Genomic DNA, 17,740 nt, shown 5'->3' on the forward strand with positions numbered 1-17,740 from the left:
TTGGGCTGGGTGCCCATTCTTGTTGCAAGGAACCTCAGATTCAGCACCCTGGGGTCCAGCATCCATGAACTTGGATCAGGGATACAGCACATGTTCACTTTCACCAACCTTCTGCAAGGTAGCATTTCTTTCAATTATGACTAAAGGCCACAAACCACTATTAGCAGCATCTGAGACTTTGTCACCAACAGAAAAAGTAGACATAATGCTATAATAATTTCAGGTATTATGAAATATTATTTATGCTCAGCAGTATTCTAAAAGGTATCCCCTTCTAGATGGTATTAATGTATCAATAAAGAAATATGTACATTACTATAACAATAATTTTTTTTGTATTTTGACAAGTGCATTTTAATATAGTCATTTCTTCTTCTTTCTTTCTTATAATACTATGTATTTTGGCACATGCCTTTTTAAAATAATCATTTTTTTCTAAAAGATTTCCATGGGCTCTATTGAATTGCCACAGCACATAGAACAAACAAATAAACAAGAACTCTGGGCTGGAGGGACAGGAAGCAGGCAGAGCCTTTCTCTGCATCTTTCTCCTTTCTCCTCCTCTGATCCTGCTCCTCCCAGCTGGGGACCAGGCAGTGCAAGGGAGAGGGGACCAGCCTCTCACAACTGAGCTGTGGAAGGACAGGCCCTCCCCAAACTGCCCTGGGCCTTCTGTGGTCCCCAGTCTGCAGATGAGTTTTCCAGAGGCCCTTCACCTCTTGAACTCCTCTCTCCATTCCAGCTTCAGTCCCTGCCCCCTGGGAACCCCCAAATATCTGAGACAAGTCTCTGTCAATTTAGGAATCTTATTTTGCCAAGGGAAGGATGCACGCCTGTGACATAGCCTCAGGAGGTAGCTGGGGAGGCATAAGACATCAATCAATATACTATACGGAAGATGCACATTGGTTCCATCCAGAAAGGAGGGACAACTTGAAGCAGGGAGGGGGCTTCCAGGTCACAGGTGGGTGAGAGACACATGGTTGCACTCTGTTGAGTTTCTGATTAGCCTTTCCAAAACGGGAGGCAGGTCTGCCCTAAGCAGTTCCTAGCTCGACTTTTCCCTTTAGCTTAATGATTTTAGGGCCCCAATATTAATGTTCCTTTCACACCCCAGAGCATGCCTCACAGCTCTCAGAGCTGGCCCCTTTCCCCAGAGAAGACTCTCAAGCCAAGCTCCCACAGGCCCCCAGACAAAGCTCACAGCCCTGGGCCCCCCAAAGCTGTGGGTGTGCCCTGCTCTTCCAGCTCTGCACTGATCCCTCAGATGGGTGCGGGGGACCCGACCAGAATCCCAGCCAGGTCTAGAGATGCCATGCTTCCCCTCTTAGAAGACACCCACAAAGTCTAAGCTATTCCCATGGTCCTGGGGCGTGGGGGCCGAAAACTTGGCAAGAAAGATGTCCCCTCCCAGAGGGGAAGGCACAGGACCCCTGTAGACCGGTGTCTCCTGCCTTCTCCCCAACTCTCCTCTCCTCACTTCTTCCAGAAATGGGTGTGGGCTGGAGAGGGCTGGGGTGGCTGACAGAGCAGGGCGCTTTGAGCAGAACGGAAACCCTGCCCCCAACTGCTGGCAGCTCTCTTCGGAATGTGAGGCACTGTGGCCTCTTTGTCTTCGGCTGCGGCTCTAATAAGGAGGTCGGACAACAGGGGAAGTCTCAGCCAATGTGTCCTGTTACCCCAGCAAAACTGAGAAGCCATCCTCACAGGACTCCTATGTTTCTGAGGGCAATCCCCTCACCACGTTCACAACCTCAGCTCCTTACGTGTCCCTCCTCCTCTATGCAACAAGGTGAGGTTCCCAATCCTTCCCATACTTGATCAATGTGTGGCAGTAGCTGTTAGCAGTGACAGGGTGGAAGGCACAGGGCGCTAGAGGTCAGATTTCTTTAAGTGCCAAGGAGGGCTTCCTCCTTTACGAAGAAACCCCCAATGCCAGTAAGGATGCATACAGTACCACGGATGCCCATTTGAATTCCTTAAAAAAGTGTGTTCCCACTGTATTTTTACTGTTATAATTCATATTTGAGAACTCTGGTGAAAGGCTTCATTTAGCATGTTTGGAATAATTCTCCGTCCACTTTGTTTCCAACACAGTTTTCTGTTAAAAAAAAAAAAAAAAAAAAATGCATGGGCCTGTCCATAGACCCTAATTAGCACCTAGGAACCTGCCCCAGTGCCGTCTTGGTAAACACTGAATTAAAAAGGCCGATGCTGCTGGAAATTGCACCCAAGCCATCCTGCAGCGGTGGAGCGTCACAGTCAGGGCCCTGGTGCCACCTGCAGCCTGTCCTGGGAACGCGCCGCAGATCACAGGCCGTCCGCCCACGTGCGAATTCACGCTGTTGCATGGGCGTGTCTAGAGAAGCCTGCTTCGAAACCAGTCTGCAGGGTGTTCTCAGTTGCGTCGGATAAATGAATATCCCTTAAGGCGGAGCGCCTAGGTACAGGTGGGGCGGCACTCGCCCCAGGCAGCAAGTCTTGGGGAAACGTGAAACAAGCAAGAACTGCCCCCAGGGAACCTGGAGATAAAACACGAAACCGAATTTACGAAGTCATCTGCTGCTCCATTTCCAACTGGAAGTCTAAAAAAGGCATTTCCTGGCGCTGGCGAGTGACTCAGTGTCACCGTGACTCAGCCGCGCCCGGTTGCCCACGAGCGGGCGGGGGAGGCAGATGCTGCGGGCGGCGCCGGGGGCCGGGCCTGCGCGCGGCTATTTCGGGCGAGTCTGCGGCGAGCAGGGCCCGCGGTCCACGCGCACTCAGGAAGTACAGACAGGGCGCAGCAGAGGAAGCGCGCCCCACGCAGAGCTATGGGAAAGTGATTCAGAGCCGCTAGAATCCCCCATCCCGCGCCCTTCGCGGCGCAGCGAGGTGGGGAGGGAGGGGCCTCCAGCAGGTGCGCGGGGCAGGCGGGCAGGCAGCGCGTGCGCCCAGGGACCTGGGTGGCCCTGTGACCGCCTCCCGCGCGCACGCGGCGGGCCAGGGCGCACCCGGAAGCCCGCTATGCAAAGACAAGGCTTGTCCCAGCCTAAAGCAAACTCATCCACGCAGTCGCTGGCGAGTTCCGCTTCCCTGTTTCTGGGAATCTGTGACTGGCAACAAATGTCCAGGTGACCATTGCGCTGAACTGCACGGAGAAAAGGGCTGAGGACCAGGGAAGGAGCTGGTATGACCGCCTGTGAGTTCACAGGGTGCCACGTGCGCGGCTGGAGGGACCCCAGCCTCACCAGATCTCCTCTCTCCAGAAGCCCCTCCCTCTCCATCCCTCCGGAGGCCGGGGCCATGTGTCCACCCACGTGGAGGTGTAAGGACAGCCAGAGGGAGAGGTTCCCGTGTGAACCCACTGGCGAAAAGTCTTGCAGTAAAAGTCATTTTGAAACATTCTGTGCAGAGCTCGCTGTGCTGGGTGACCAGGTGATTGATGCTGGGGCTTTTGGGGAACAGTGGGTTGCCCTTCTGCATCCTTTCAGAGCTGGAGGGGCCTTGCCATGAGCAGAAGCCGAAAGGTCATTTAAGCAGCACCCTGAACAATGACTGTTTTCAGAAAGTTACCGAACAGGCTTGTGAAATCTTTTTCTCTTGATGTCTTTAAAAGATATTTTCACTTCTCCCAGGTGATTCAGGCGTGGTTTGGAAGTGGGAGAAGAAGGGGGGCTTGAGGTGTTGAAGTTCACTGCAAAGTCCACCCCTCAGGACCCTAATTATTAACTATTCTCTCTCTGTATACCTTGTCTATCCAAACGATCTTGAACCTGGGAGGGGGAGGAGAGGTTTCATTACCTTATCTCCTCCCAGGGGGTCCGGAGAAGGCCACGTGAAATGAGGGGATGGTGAATAAACATTAGATGACTGATGACCTCTACAGTGTGTGAAAATGTCTTTTATCAAACCAACAAGAAGATGCAGTCGAGTCAGACAGATATAACTCAAATGATCAGGAGGATAAGGATAAGATGCTTCTTAGAACACGGCTTGAAAACATCTCAGATCTGGAATAACAGGTTGAAGGAGGTAAGAATTATGAAAAGAATTATCGTAACAAAACCTCAGATACTTAAACTTTGTTCTAGGGGACACCTTTTAATGTTGCCGAGAGACCATCTTAGGTCCAATAAAATTAAATGCTATTTTTGCCTCATGGGATTTAAATATAGGGAATTTCTCATTCAGTTAGAAATGAAGTTGACCACAAAATCACAGAATGATTCAGACGAATGTATAAAAGAAAATGCAGAAAGAGAGAGGAAAACAATTCACCCTGGCATAGTCCCCCAAGGCAGGGGCAGTGCTGTGACATCACATCCCTGGGCCTCACTCGGTGCCTGGATGAAGGCGGAGCCACCAGGTGCATTTTCTCTGGCATATTTCTCATTTAATCTTGAAGGCAACGTTCTGAGGTGACCAACCATTATTTCATTTGTAATACAACCCTCAACCCCACCTTATCTATTGAATAACCACTTTTTTAGTTCCCTTAACCTGGCAAATCACAGGTTTCTTCCACGGTGGTTTTTTTTGTTTTGTTTTGTTTTTTTATTTTGTTTTTTTCTCTGTTCGTTTGCACAACACTTCTTAAAGGCCCAGCATTATTGATTTCCATTTACCCTGTACCTAACCCAGTACTTGGGAAATAACATACATGCAGAATATGAATGATGAAGAGATGGATGGGTAGGTGGATGGATGGATGGATGGATAACCAAATGGATAGATGGATAGACGGATGGATGGATGGTTGGATGGATGGAAGGAAGGATGGATGGATAAATAACTAGATGGATGGATGGCTGGCTGGCTGGATGGATGGATGGATGGATGAGTGGATGGATGGATTGATAAATCACCAGATGGATAAATAGATGGATGGATAGATGGATGGGTGGGTGGGTGGGTGGATGGATGGATGGATGGATGGATAGATGGATGGATAAATAACTAGATGGGTAGACGGATGGATGGGTGGGTGGATGGATGGATGGGTGGGTGGATGGATGGATGGATGGATGGATGGATGGATAAATCACCAGATGGATAAATAGATGGATGGATAGATGGATGGATGGGTGGATGGATGGATGGATGGATGGATGAATAAATAACTAGATGGATAGATGGATGGATGGATGAGTGGATGGAAGGAACAGATGGAAGGAAGCAGAGAATGAGTGAAAGGATGGATGAGTGATACAGCGAAACAGGTTTTGTCTTTTTCTGTAAATCCTTCTCAGCCTGTGACTCTGATTTGGAATAATTACAAGTAAAAATTACCTAACTTGTGCAGATCTCTGAGAGGCTTTATACCTTACCCAAGGTCACAAGTTCGTAAGTGGCAGGGTCAGAATCTGAACTCAGATTTGTCTAGTTTGATGAGGACAACAGAATGACTCTTGGCTTCAGATACAGGATGGGTGCACTGAACCTTAGGGTTTAAGAATTCTGGAGTGAAAGTGATGGTACCCAAAATGAGTACAACCCAATGCATCTGATTTAAAGTCCAGTTAGCTCAAATGAAACAGTGCAGGGAAAGAGTCAGCATCCGGTTATTAAAATAGAAAAGCCATGAGTGACAGTTTGTCGGTAGATTTTGGCGTGTTCAAGCTTTAGAAAAGAGAGTGAAAGATTTTTTCAAATGACCAAAGTAGAACAGTTTGATTCTCTTGTTTATCATCATCATACTTAAAACCATCAAAACAGGTATTCTGTGTGCTTCTAAGTTGCTACTGCGGCTGGTGCCAGGCCCAGATAAAGTTGAGCAGGCCACTCCAGCCTGTCCCTCCTGCTAAGTGCATGGAGCAGCCATTCGAGGACTCTGTCAGCGAACAGTAGCAGACATACTGGGGAAGAAAACCATATTTAGATGTACCACGAAAGCGGGGGAATTTTACCTTATTTTTTCTCCAGTTCTCCTGCCGTTTAGGCCAGATATGGCTGCAGCCACAGAAATTATGTGCAGAGTAAATAAAGACCCGGTTTTAGAAACAAGGGATCTACAAGAGGAGTATTAGGAACTGGAAAGCACTGGTAAGATCAGGAGGAGAATGGTATGAGGGACAGAGAACCCGTACAATTGTTTGTGAGCTCCTGGACTCATCTTTGATCTGTGCATGCATAGAGCTGACTCTGAACAGCTACCAAACTGAAAACCGCCCACACTGCCCACACCCAGGCAGTCCACTGGGGGGCACCCATGCAGGACAGATCTGAATCGTACCGCAAAAACAACCTACAGAATGTGAATTAGAACTTGCAGTCTGGTGCCTGACCCAGCCACTGGCCTGCAAAAACCCCCAAACACCCACATCTTCCATAGGAGAAAGACATACATCTACAGACTCACAAAACCCAAGAATCCAGTCCACACACAGACATGTCATAATTAAATGTCTGAAAATTAAACAGAATGAGGAATCCTAAAAGTAGCCAGAGACAGCCCATGACTTAGAGGCAACAGTGATTTGAATGACTCAGTTTCTTATCAGAAACTAAATAGAGGTCAGAAGGAAAAAAAGTAAACAATAGATTTAAATTGTTGAAGGAGAAGAACTACTAGAATTCTATGTCCAGTGAAAAAAATCCCCGGTACAGCTGACATAAAGACATTTTTTCAAATGAAGAAAAACTGAAAGAATACATATTACTCTAAAAGAATTGTTAAGGGAAGTTTTTTAGACGTAAGAAAAACGATAAAGAAAGACACTTTGAAATATCAAGAATAAAAGAAGTAAAATATAAATGGGAAATAGATAAATATGAAAGACTTTTCTTCTCCTGAGCTTTAAAAATATACAATGTAGGAAACAACGCAAGTAAGCGAAAATAGCAAACTAGAAAATGTGTAAGTAACAAAACGAGGCAGGAAAAGGGAAAATCAGCAGTAGATGTAGAAAACCAATAATAAAAAGCTAGACTTAAATCCAATCACTTTAAACTGAAGCCCAGTCTAAATACATTAATTAAAAGGCAAAGATTGCCAGAATAGATTTGAAAAATATGACCCAACTATCTGTTGTCAGCAAGAGCCTCACTTCAAATATAATAATATAGATAGGGCACAAATAAAAATGTAGAGAAGACTTATCAAGCAAATGGCAATCAAAAGAAAGATGGAGTCACTATATTAATATTAGATAAAGTAGATTTTGGAGCAAAAAATAATTCTCAAATACAAAAAGGCAGATAGTATAATGATAAAATAGTTGACTCACCAGGAAGACAGAACAATACTAACTGGGTGCACACAAAATAATGGAACTTAAAAATAGAAAAAGCAAACTTTTCCAACTGAAAGAAGAAATTTTAAAATCTATAAAAAACATTGGAAACCTCAACATTCATCTCTCAGTAAATGACAGAACTATAAACAGAAAATTACAGGGATGTAAACGAACTGAACAATATCATCAACCAAGTGGATCATAAATTCTATAAATCATACATTTTTAGAACAACCTATCGATCACTAATAGACTATATATTCTTTTCAATTGTACATAGAACGTTCACCAACAAAGAATAAAGGAAACCTTAACGAATGCACAATTATTGAAAGCATATGTAGTATGTACTGTGACCATAATGAAATTAAACCAGATACTGAAAACAGAAATATAACAGAAAATCTACAAACATTTGGAAACTAAACAACATACTTCCAAATAAACCGTGGATCAAAGGAAGTATCAAGGAAGTTAAAACTTACTTTGAATTGAATGTAAATGAAAATACAACATAAAATTCATGGGATGCAGGTAAATCAGTGCCTAGAGGGAAATAAATATATAGCATCAAATGCTTACATTTAAAAAGAAAAAAGTCTCAAATCAATCATGTAAGCTTACATGAAAAGTTCCTTACAAGGAACTAGAAAAGAAGAGCAAAATAAACACAAAATAAGAACACGAAAGGAAATAATAAAGATAAGAAAAACAATTGATGAAACTGAAAGTGGAAAAACAATAGAAAAAAATCAGTAAATCCAAAAGCTGTTTCTTCGAAAATATCAATAATATTGACAAACTTCTAATGAATTTGACACAGAAAAAGCTGGAAGATGAAAATGTTCAATACCAAAAAAGAAAAAATTAATGCGTCTACGGGCTTCACAGACATAGAGGTAAGGAAATAGCAGGAATACCTCTACACACACAAATTTGACAACTTAGTATGAACCAGCCCTTGAAAGAAAAAGTTATCTAACTCATCCAAGATGAAATAAATATCCTAAATAGTCCTATAACTGTTTGTAAATTAAATTTATAGTTGAAAACCTACTAAGAAAGGAAATTTGTAGGCCCAAATGGTTTTATCGGCAAATTCCAATAAACACCTAAAAAAGGATAATAATAACAATTCTACGTAATGTCTTCCATCCAGAAAACAGAAGAGATGGGAACATTTCCCAGCTTTTTATTTTTTTTTTTTGGCAAATGGCATTATTTGACAGAAAAGCCAAAGATAATATAAGAAAATAAAGTTAAAAGCACTTCACTGACACAGACACAAGAAACCCCAGTAAAGTACTAGCAAATCAAATGCTCAATATGTAAAAAGAATAATATACCATGACTAAGTGGGCTTTATCCCCGAAATATAAAGCTGGTCTGATCTTTGATTATCAATCACTTTCATCCACGGTATTAACAATCCGAAGAAGAAAGCCCATATAATCACACCAGTTAATGCAGAAAAGGCATTTGACAACATTTGATATCCACTCATGATACTTACAGGAATAAAAGCATCTGTTGTTGTTTTTTTAACCCTATAGTTAACATCATATTTAATGATGAAAGACTAAATGTTTTTTTCTTAAGATCAAGAACAAGGGAAGAATGCCCATATTTACCACTCTTGACATTGTAGTAAAAATTCTGGAAAGTACAAAAAGGCAAGAAAAAAAAAAAACTCTGTGTGTGTGTGTGTGTGTGTGCACGTGCGCGCACGTGCACGTGTGTGTGTAAAACAAGAAAAGGAAGAAATAGACAGGAAAACACAGGAGTAAATATCTATGACCTTGGATCTGGCAATGGATTCTTAGATATAACACTAAAGGCATGAGCAACAGATGAAAATAGATGAAAAAACGAAAATCTTTGTGCACTAACGTACATTATTAAGAAAGTAAAAAGACAATCTTCATAATAAGAAAATATATTTGCAAATCATATGTCTGATAAGGGTCTCTTATTCAGAATATATGAAGAATGCTTACAAGTAAACGACAAAAAGATGGGTCAGGCACGGTGGCGCACGACTGTAATCCCAATACTTTGGGAGGCCCAAGCAGGAGGGCCACTTGAGGGCAAGAGTTTGAGACCACCCTGGCAACATAATGAGACCCCATCTCTACAAAAAAAAAAAAAAAATTAGAGAAATTAGCTGAGTTTGGTGGCGTATGCCTGTAGTCCTAGCTGCTCAGGAGGTTGAGGCTGCAGTGAACCATGATTGTGCCACTGGACTCCAGCCTGGGTGAAAGAGTGAGACACTGTCTCAAAAATAAATAAATAACAAAAAGACAAGCAACCTAATTTAAAATGGAAAAGAAATTGAGTAGACCTTTCAAATGTCTACCCAATATATAAATAGCCAAGAAGCACATTAAAAAGATGCACAGCATCATGAAAGTGCAAATCAAAACCATGACCCTTTTATATCCACTAAGATGGTTATAATCAAAAATCGGAGAATCCTAAGTGTGGGCAAGGACCTGTAATCAGAATGTGCAAATAGGTTTCAGAATGCAGCAGCATGTAAACGAGCAGTCCAATTGAAAAATTGAGCAAAGGAACCAGGTGTGGTGGCTCACACCTATAATCCCAGCACTTTGGGAGGCCAAGTTGGGCAGATCACTTGAGTCTAGAAGTTTGAGGCCAGCTTAGACAACATGGTGAAACCCAGTCTCTAAAAAATACAAAAAAATTAGCTGTGTGAATTGGCACACGCCTGTAGTCCCAGCTACTCAGGAGGCTGATGTGGGAGGATCACTTGAGCCCAGGAGGTGGAGGTTACAGTGAGCCAAGGTTGTGCCACTGCACTACAGCCTGGGCAACAGAGTAAGATCCCATCTAAAAAAAAAATAAACAAAAACTGAGGATTGAGCAAAGGCTTAATAGATATTTCAAAATAAAAAGGATATACAGACAGGCAAAAAATGTTCAACATCTTTAACCAATAGAGAAATGCAAATGAATCATAGTTAATACCACTATATACTTGTGAGGAGACCACAAAAAAAAAAAAAAAAAGCTGGCAATGCCAAATGCTGGAGGGGATGTGAAGTCACTGAAGCCCGCATCGGTTGCTGCTGGAAAGGCAGCACGGTGCAGCCATGCTGCAAGGTGGTTTGGCAGCTCCTTAGAACGTTAAACACACCCTCCCGATGACATAGCTGTCTTAACAGCACTGCGCATTTACCCGAAAGTAATGAAGACTTCCATTCACATGCAAACCTGAATGTGAATGTTTATTTCTATCTATAAACACCAAAACCCAGAAACAACCTAAATATCCTTCAACAGGTGAACAGATAAGTGTGGTATGTCTACAAAATGCCATCTGACTCAGCAATACAAAGGAATAAATTGTTGATACACATAATGACTTAGAGGAAATGTCAAATACATTATGCTGAGTGAAAGAAGACCGTTTCAAAAATCTATTATTCCAGTCTTGAATAGACGATCTATGATGGGGGAGACTTCCATGGATGATGGCCAGGTTAGGGTGCATGAGAGTGCTATACATGGTAGGGGTTGAAGGAGGATTTAGGTGATTAAACTGTTCTGTGTGCTGATTTGGTTGTGGCTACATGAACCTATTTATATGTTCAACATTCACAGAACTGTGCATCAAATAAGTCAGTTATACTGTAAGTTAATTTAAACACATAAAAGGTGCTTCAGAATAACATGTATAAGATTCATGGGATTTGAATGTTGGGATCCACAGGGTCCTATCTTCTTTGTACTTCCCTAGGGATACTGAATTGTATATAACAAACATGATAAATGAACTTGATACAAATTTATGTATGTATACATATTTTGTATACAAAATTTTGGATACAAGTTTGTATATGTTATACTACATATATACACATATACATAAATATATATAAATTTTGTATACAAAACATATATACACATACAAAATGCTCTAAAGTGCTTAATACCGCTCAGTAACTTCAGTAGAAACTATGCCTAATGATTTTAATTTTCTTCTCTGCTGTTCTATATACTAAGGAGAGTAAAAGAACTCTTTTCATTGGTTTTGTCAAAGGTGGGGAAAAGGTGACGAACTGAGTCCTGCCGCATGGGCTGCCTGGAGCACCGTGCTGTCTTCATCTGCGGTCCTTTGTCTTCACGGCAGCTCTGGTGGGTGACTTAACTGAGAACATCACCATATTGAGAGCTTTTCCCTGAGTATTCAGTAACACTGATTCTCCACGGACTGTATTCTGATCCAGTTCAAACTGAAGCTTAAGTCATTAGGGAAAAGAAATCTGCCATCTATTTTTTTTTCTACATCAAATAATACTTGGAATCCAGCCCTCTGCTCCACTCCTATCTACTGTATAAGTAAAATCTCAGTTCCAAGCCCCCAGTGGATTCACCCTTAATGGCTATGTATGTGTGCTATTCATCTCTGCTTATCTCACATTTAACCCATGCCTGGGAAGTGGCATTTGTACAATGAATGAATGGTGGATGGAGAGATGGATGGCAGCTGTGTGGGGAGACAGATGGAAGAATGCAAGGGAGGGAATGAGGAGGTGGCGAAAGAGGAAGAGAGAGAGAACACCAATATTTTTTTTCCTTGTTGTAATCACTATAACTCACCCCCAGTCTGTGACTCTCATTTGGAAGAAGTGCAAAATCAAAATGATCTAAAGTATGCAAAGCTTACAAATTTATTAGCAGCTTGTGCAGTAAGTTTCTTTTAATGATTCTGTGGCAATACTAGCAACAAATTAATAAAAGCTTAATTTTTAAACAAATAGTTTTATTACAAATTTGAATTCTTAAGAAATACACATTTAAAGAAATTACATAACAGGCCTTAGTAGTCTTAAAAATGTTTTTGGAGACTTTTAGTGAAATGTCATTTCAGGCCTAGTGGTCCGAATCTGCCCTCCTGCGGTCCGTCCGATGCCCTGCTGAGGTCTGTGAACACAGCTCATGAGAAACCACGGAAATGGCCTGAATGTGCTAGGTGTAAAAATACTGATACTGTGATTCAACAGAGCTGTTTTTCAAGCCAGGATGCAGAAGGAGGAATACCAATGAAATGACGGCCTTTAAGGTTGTTGCTTTTGAAGTCAAGTCATTCAGTTTGTGATTAGTGTTTAAAACCCTGAAAATATTTAATACAGAATAAAAACAATAAGCTCAAAGTACATGTTTCACTATAATAGACACCATATTCCTGAACCTGGGTTTGGTTTTGGCAATACATCATTTTTGGTTTAGAAGTGAACAATGGAAACGGATGTTTCACATTCAATATCCTAGTCTTTAAAAACTATGTTAAAGGACAGCACAGTCTTTCAAAGGAAGAAAACTACGTAAGCTTTATTTTAACAGTGGAAGTTAAACTAAACCTTGATCTGCCTAATTGCTGACATCTATATAAATTACTAATATATATATATATTTAATTTTCGACTATTTTTGGACCATCTTTATTCCACAGGAAAGTTGTGATTTCTGCAAAAGCAGCTGCATAGTACCACACAGAGCAGAAAGACAGAAATTTCTATTTGGGGGTTGGAAAACATGCTACTGAGTCTGTAATTCCATTTGGAGATTCAAAAAACCATTTTTACATTGCTATTATTTGTACAGACCAAGGGACCTCAATTTTGAAACAGCTAGACAGTGATATAAACAAACATTTATCTCTGGGGGTAGAAAATTAATTATAATACAAGAATGAAAATGGGCAAACAGTATGGAAGGCACCCACACCTCCTAGCACCCTTTGGTTTTCTGATGGAGTTCTCACTTCACACATCAGTGCATTGGATTGCAGAACAGATTGATATTTTATTTCATCAAAAGTGCCATTTGGTATGCCACTATTGAAAGCTTATTGCTGTCTTTTTCTCCTTCAGCAAGTAGAGGTCAATGAAGCAGAGTGTGTTAGTTATGCAAATTCCTATAAGGCACTTTACGGTTTTCATATTGGACAGTGAGGTACACAGGATATATTTCTAGGATTTGTTGCTGTTAACAAAAAGAAGAAGAAGTAGCACCATGTTGTGACATTAGCTGAGTCAGGCTTCATTATGTTCTTCTCATACAGACTTGGCAGCGGCTGACGTGCGTGCGCAGCTCCCCTGCCTTCAAGGTGGACGGCGTAGGCTTCCTGCAATATAACACAGAGACACAGCATTGGCCATCAGCTCACAGCACATCAGAAACATGGCATGCCTGCCCTGCTCAGAAATCTCAAAGGGATCGGCCCAGCCCCCGGCATCAGGCCCCAACCTGGTGCCTCCCAGTGACTGCTGTCCACCTTACCGTGAGCAGAGATGTGCTGGGCACAGTGCAGGTGTGGCCTCATGCACACAGAGCGCTGCGCAGTACCAGCTGCACACCCAGGCCCTGACACCTGCCCAGTGCACACTTCAGCCCCGCAGGGCACAGCTGAAGTCCCGCCACATCCGTCTGACTCTGAAGCCCTGGGCATTCCCCTCTGTGCCTCCCTGCCTCCTCCTCCTCCACTAGATCATAAACATCTCCAGGGTAAGAAGAAGATACTATTCTCTGCAACACTTTGCACACATAGTAAGTGTTCATTAAATATTTGGGGAGTGATGTGATGAGTAATAAATCCGGGGTAATTCCCTAGACCTCGAAATACTTTTATAAAACTCTTGAAGGATTTCTATGCAGATGGTCTGCTTTGAGGCCCAAAAGAGGTAAAGACATTTAATGTCCCAGATGTTTCTCAAGCTTAGGAACTCTACATTATTTTGATTACTGAAAAGGTAAAATCTGAACCAAAATTGGTACTGAGAAAATTCTATTAAAATTAAAATAGTCATTCATGACAGTGCCTGGTCCTAAGATTGAGGCTGCTTACTTCAACTACTTTTGGTGTAAATTCTAGTGCCCTCAAATTTATTATTTAAATTAATGGGATCTTGCCTAATTTTCTTCCAGAAAACATTTTAGTTTATTGTATCAGGCTGCTGGTTCAAAAGAAAAAAATCCCATCATTACCTATCAACCCTAGAAGAGGACGTGCCAGGGGCTGGAGCGTGAACAAAGTGCGCTCATTTTGGTAGTGAATGGCTAAACTCTATTTGCAGCATTGATGTCAAGTTTCCAGCTCCCTGAAAGCCTCTAATGAACCACCAGTTAGGCACATGGCACTTTTTGGATGAGTAACAAGAGGAGTGAGCATGTTATTCTGCCTCTTATGATCTAAGCTGGAACGAGGCAGGACCATAGCAGAGTTCCATGTAATTCTCTCCAAAAAGGTGAAGACGGAAAGGCTTATCTCCAGGGTGAGAAGCACTTGTTTTGGAAATGAACAGTAAGCGACAGTGCCAGCTCCGCCAGCCTCCTGGTGGGCCCCAGGGGGAGCTGCAGCTGGTGCTGGGATAGAGGGTTCATTATTCGCTCCCGGCCTTCGGGGGCCGCCCGGCTCCCAGTCAACTCCTGCAAGGTTAGCAGCCACTTGGGACAGTCTTTAAAGGTGAGATTTTGGTAATGGAAAAGAAAGGAAGGGTCTTCCCTCTCCATTTCAGCTGAATTTGTGCTGAAATTAATTTTTATTTGCACAGGTCTAAAAAAATAACTTGTGAAGTCACTCAGAACTTACACAAAGTGCACATTACATTCAGGGTTATAAGTGGGAAGAAAATGAGGGCTGCTCACTTCTTCCCAGGATTATTCAAGACACTGTGTTTTAAACATGCTCTGTTTGGAGATTTCAGTTGCTTTAATTACATTTTAGTACATTCACCTAGAAAAAAAAAAATGGAAAACGACCTTTGTCTTTCACGGTTCTTCAGTAAATGAAAAATTAAACCTATGACCCAGGGTCTGCCTTTGAAAATCATCCTGGTCATCTGCCCATGTCGAGCAGCATCAAATATTCATTACTAACCACCTATGAGACTTTGCATTGGAAGCTGTTATGGATCACAGATGATTAAAAAATAAAGCCACAAAGGGGCCAGCACGCTGCAAAAGAGCAGCGCTCCCACTTACTTGAACATCTCGCTTCTCTCTATGGTGGCGAGCCAAAAGCTGTAAGCATTTGCGTAGTAATTACAGGTCCCACGGCCGTGACATTCGATGAATGGCGCACTTCTAAACTCCTCCAGACAGGAGCCGGGGGATGCCAGGGCTTGGCCAGAGCCTTCTGCACCAGCGCTGGTGTGCTGCGGAACAGATGCAAGCCATGAGTCAGAGGTTCCCTCCCCAAACACCCGGAGAGAGATCGATCCTTCCCAGGAAGGTGCCAGGGTGTTCCCTCTGGAAAGCCATATACTGTAGCCTCGTGTGATCACCACAGGACACACTGTGCCCAAATGCTCGCGCTGGCCAGCCAGTCTGTCCCCACATGGCTGGGGGTGCCCGTAGTGCTCAACAGGGCACCAGGGAACATCCAACAGCTGCTCCCCAAATAGGTGATGAGCCCAGCTTTATTAGAGTTTAAATGTGCTCGCTGTGTATTAGTTTTGAAACACTCTAACCCATTCTAATGTGGAGCACAAGGCAATACCAAAATGTGCAAATGATGCTGTAACCAACTGCTGTGGAATCAGACTTCACAAATGCATTCCTGTATTTGCTGTATTAGATGCTGTTTATCTTATAATAAGGTAAAGAATAATCATCAATATTTTTTCTTTAAAAAGAGAAAGAAAAACAGCTACTATTGTAACTTCATCAAATTGCATTTTGGTCTAGCAGGTTTAAGTAGGACCTACCTGGACTCAGAAACCAAGGCCTTAAAATGAATGACACACAACCTTGACTAAGACATTACGATGGATCCCCGTGACTATTATTTCAGATATGAGAAATGGGAACTCAAGAATTTTGGAGACACAAGGGGCCTTTGAGGACAAGGCTAAGACCACTGATTCCAAATGAGGACATTCTGGGATATGACCAGGATCACACAGCTTCAAGGTGGAGCAGAGGCAAGGACAGGGGTCTCCAGACCTCCAGAGCAGAGCCACCGTCCTGAGAACTCAGAGGAGGTGCTGGAAGACACTGTTCTTAGAAGCTCACTATTGTTGTTTGCTCCTGATTCAGAGAAATTACAGGCAGTCCCTGTTTCAGGTCTGTGTGGCACCCGGACAAGGGTTGGTGGCAGCAATGGCTTTCCTGTGGCTCCTCAGTGCAACTGTGGGTTTCCTCTGACATACAGAGAGTCCACTTAGTATTTCTCATGATTATGGAGTGACAAACCCCATCTCCCTTTTAATGAAAATGGCTTCTTATATCATTGCTAGTGTCCTGATTTCTCTAGACAGCATTTTCAACCTTTTTGGCTCTCTCGATCAAGTAGCCACAATGCAGCACTTGGAATCACTGGAACAGCCTGTTAGTCTGGTGGTGGCACTGAGGCAGGAAGAGTCTAACTGCAGCACAGTCAACCCCCGCAAACCGCACCATCAAATTGTATCCATGCACAAACACTTTAAAAACTGCTTTCCTGCCTACTTTCTCTACACTTGGAAAAAACGTGTAGAAAGGCAGAAGAAAAGTCCAGTAGAAGGGAATCGCCATGATGCCCCATTGTGACGGTGGGCGCCTCACACACAGCAGAGACTCTCACATGGCTGGGCACAGGGCAGGCTCTGTGCCATCCATGGGCGACCCTGCTAGCTGCATTGTGTCCTCACTCAAACATTTAAAAAATGGGTTTCCTGCCAATTTTTTCTACAATTGGAATAATTTACAGAAGAAAATAGCTACAAAGCCCTGTTCCCTGTCAGTCAGATAATAAATAACATCCATCTGTGGGTCAAATGTACAACTTACCCATGCCTGACACTGTGAAGATGGAACCAGGACTTCCAATGAGCATGCAGATGTGTGTGTAGGGTGTTTACTGGGAATTGGCAAATTCCAGGAGGACCCTGATCTTACAACCTCAGGACTTGGATATATTTAATTAATACTGTCAACTGAGGCGACAGAATAAAATAAGCTACAATGGGCGTATCAGACAGGGGCCTTGTTTTCTGTTTCAGTTGGCTTTTGTGGGGAAGGGAAGCCCTGGGGATAGGAGAGCAGTCCTTGCCCCGTGGGAAGGGTCTCAGGCTGCACCAGCCCAAGAGGGCCACAGCCAGTCCTCGGTGCTCCCTCCCTAACGGAGGCTTTCGCTTTCAAGCTCGTGCACAGTGTAGTAGAATGTGTACCCCCACACGCAGGCTCTCCTCCTCCTTCCCATGAAAGAGGCCTCCACTCCATGTAGAGAAGCTGCTCATATAGAGCACTGGTCATATAAAGAAGCTGCTCATATAGAGAAGCTGGTCATATAGAGAAGCTGGTCATATAGAGAAACTGGTCATAGAGAGAAGCTGGTCATATAGAGAAGCTCCTCATAGAGAGAAGCTCCTCATAGAGAGAAGCTGGTCATATAGAGAAACTGGTCATATGCAGAAGCTGGTCATAGAGAGAAGCTGGTCAGGTAGAGAAACATATGCAGAAGCTGGTCATATAGAGAAACTAGACTTATGGAGAACTGATAATATGGAGAAGCTGGT

At 43.0% G+C, this 17,740-nt stretch overlaps 1 protein-coding gene across 1 annotated transcript in view; it reads right to left on the reverse strand.

The window, feature by feature from the left end:
- Positions 1-11,888: 11,888 nt before the first annotated feature.
- COL4A1 (collagen type IV alpha 1 chain) overlaps positions 11,889-17,740 on the reverse strand; it is a 148,672-nt gene continuing 142,820 nt past the window's right edge. Inside the window, exons 51-52 of the mRNA XM_032246203.1 lie at positions 15,225-15,397; positions 11,889-13,368 (exon numbers count right to left, since the gene is read on the reverse strand). Of these exons, the coding sequence (XP_032102094.1) occupies positions 13,287-13,368; positions 15,225-15,397 (255 nt within the window). The 3' untranslated portion in view covers positions 11,889-13,286. The remainder of the gene's footprint in view (positions 13,369-15,224; positions 15,398-17,740) is intronic.

This window comes from Sapajus apella, unplaced genomic scaffold (assembly GCF_009761245.1).
Source record: "Sapajus apella isolate SASKATOON/1434 unplaced genomic scaffold, GSC_monkey_1.0 scaffold60, whole genome shotgun sequence".
NCBI classification, from domain to species: Eukaryota; Metazoa; Chordata; class Mammalia; order Primates; family Cebidae; genus Sapajus; species Sapajus apella.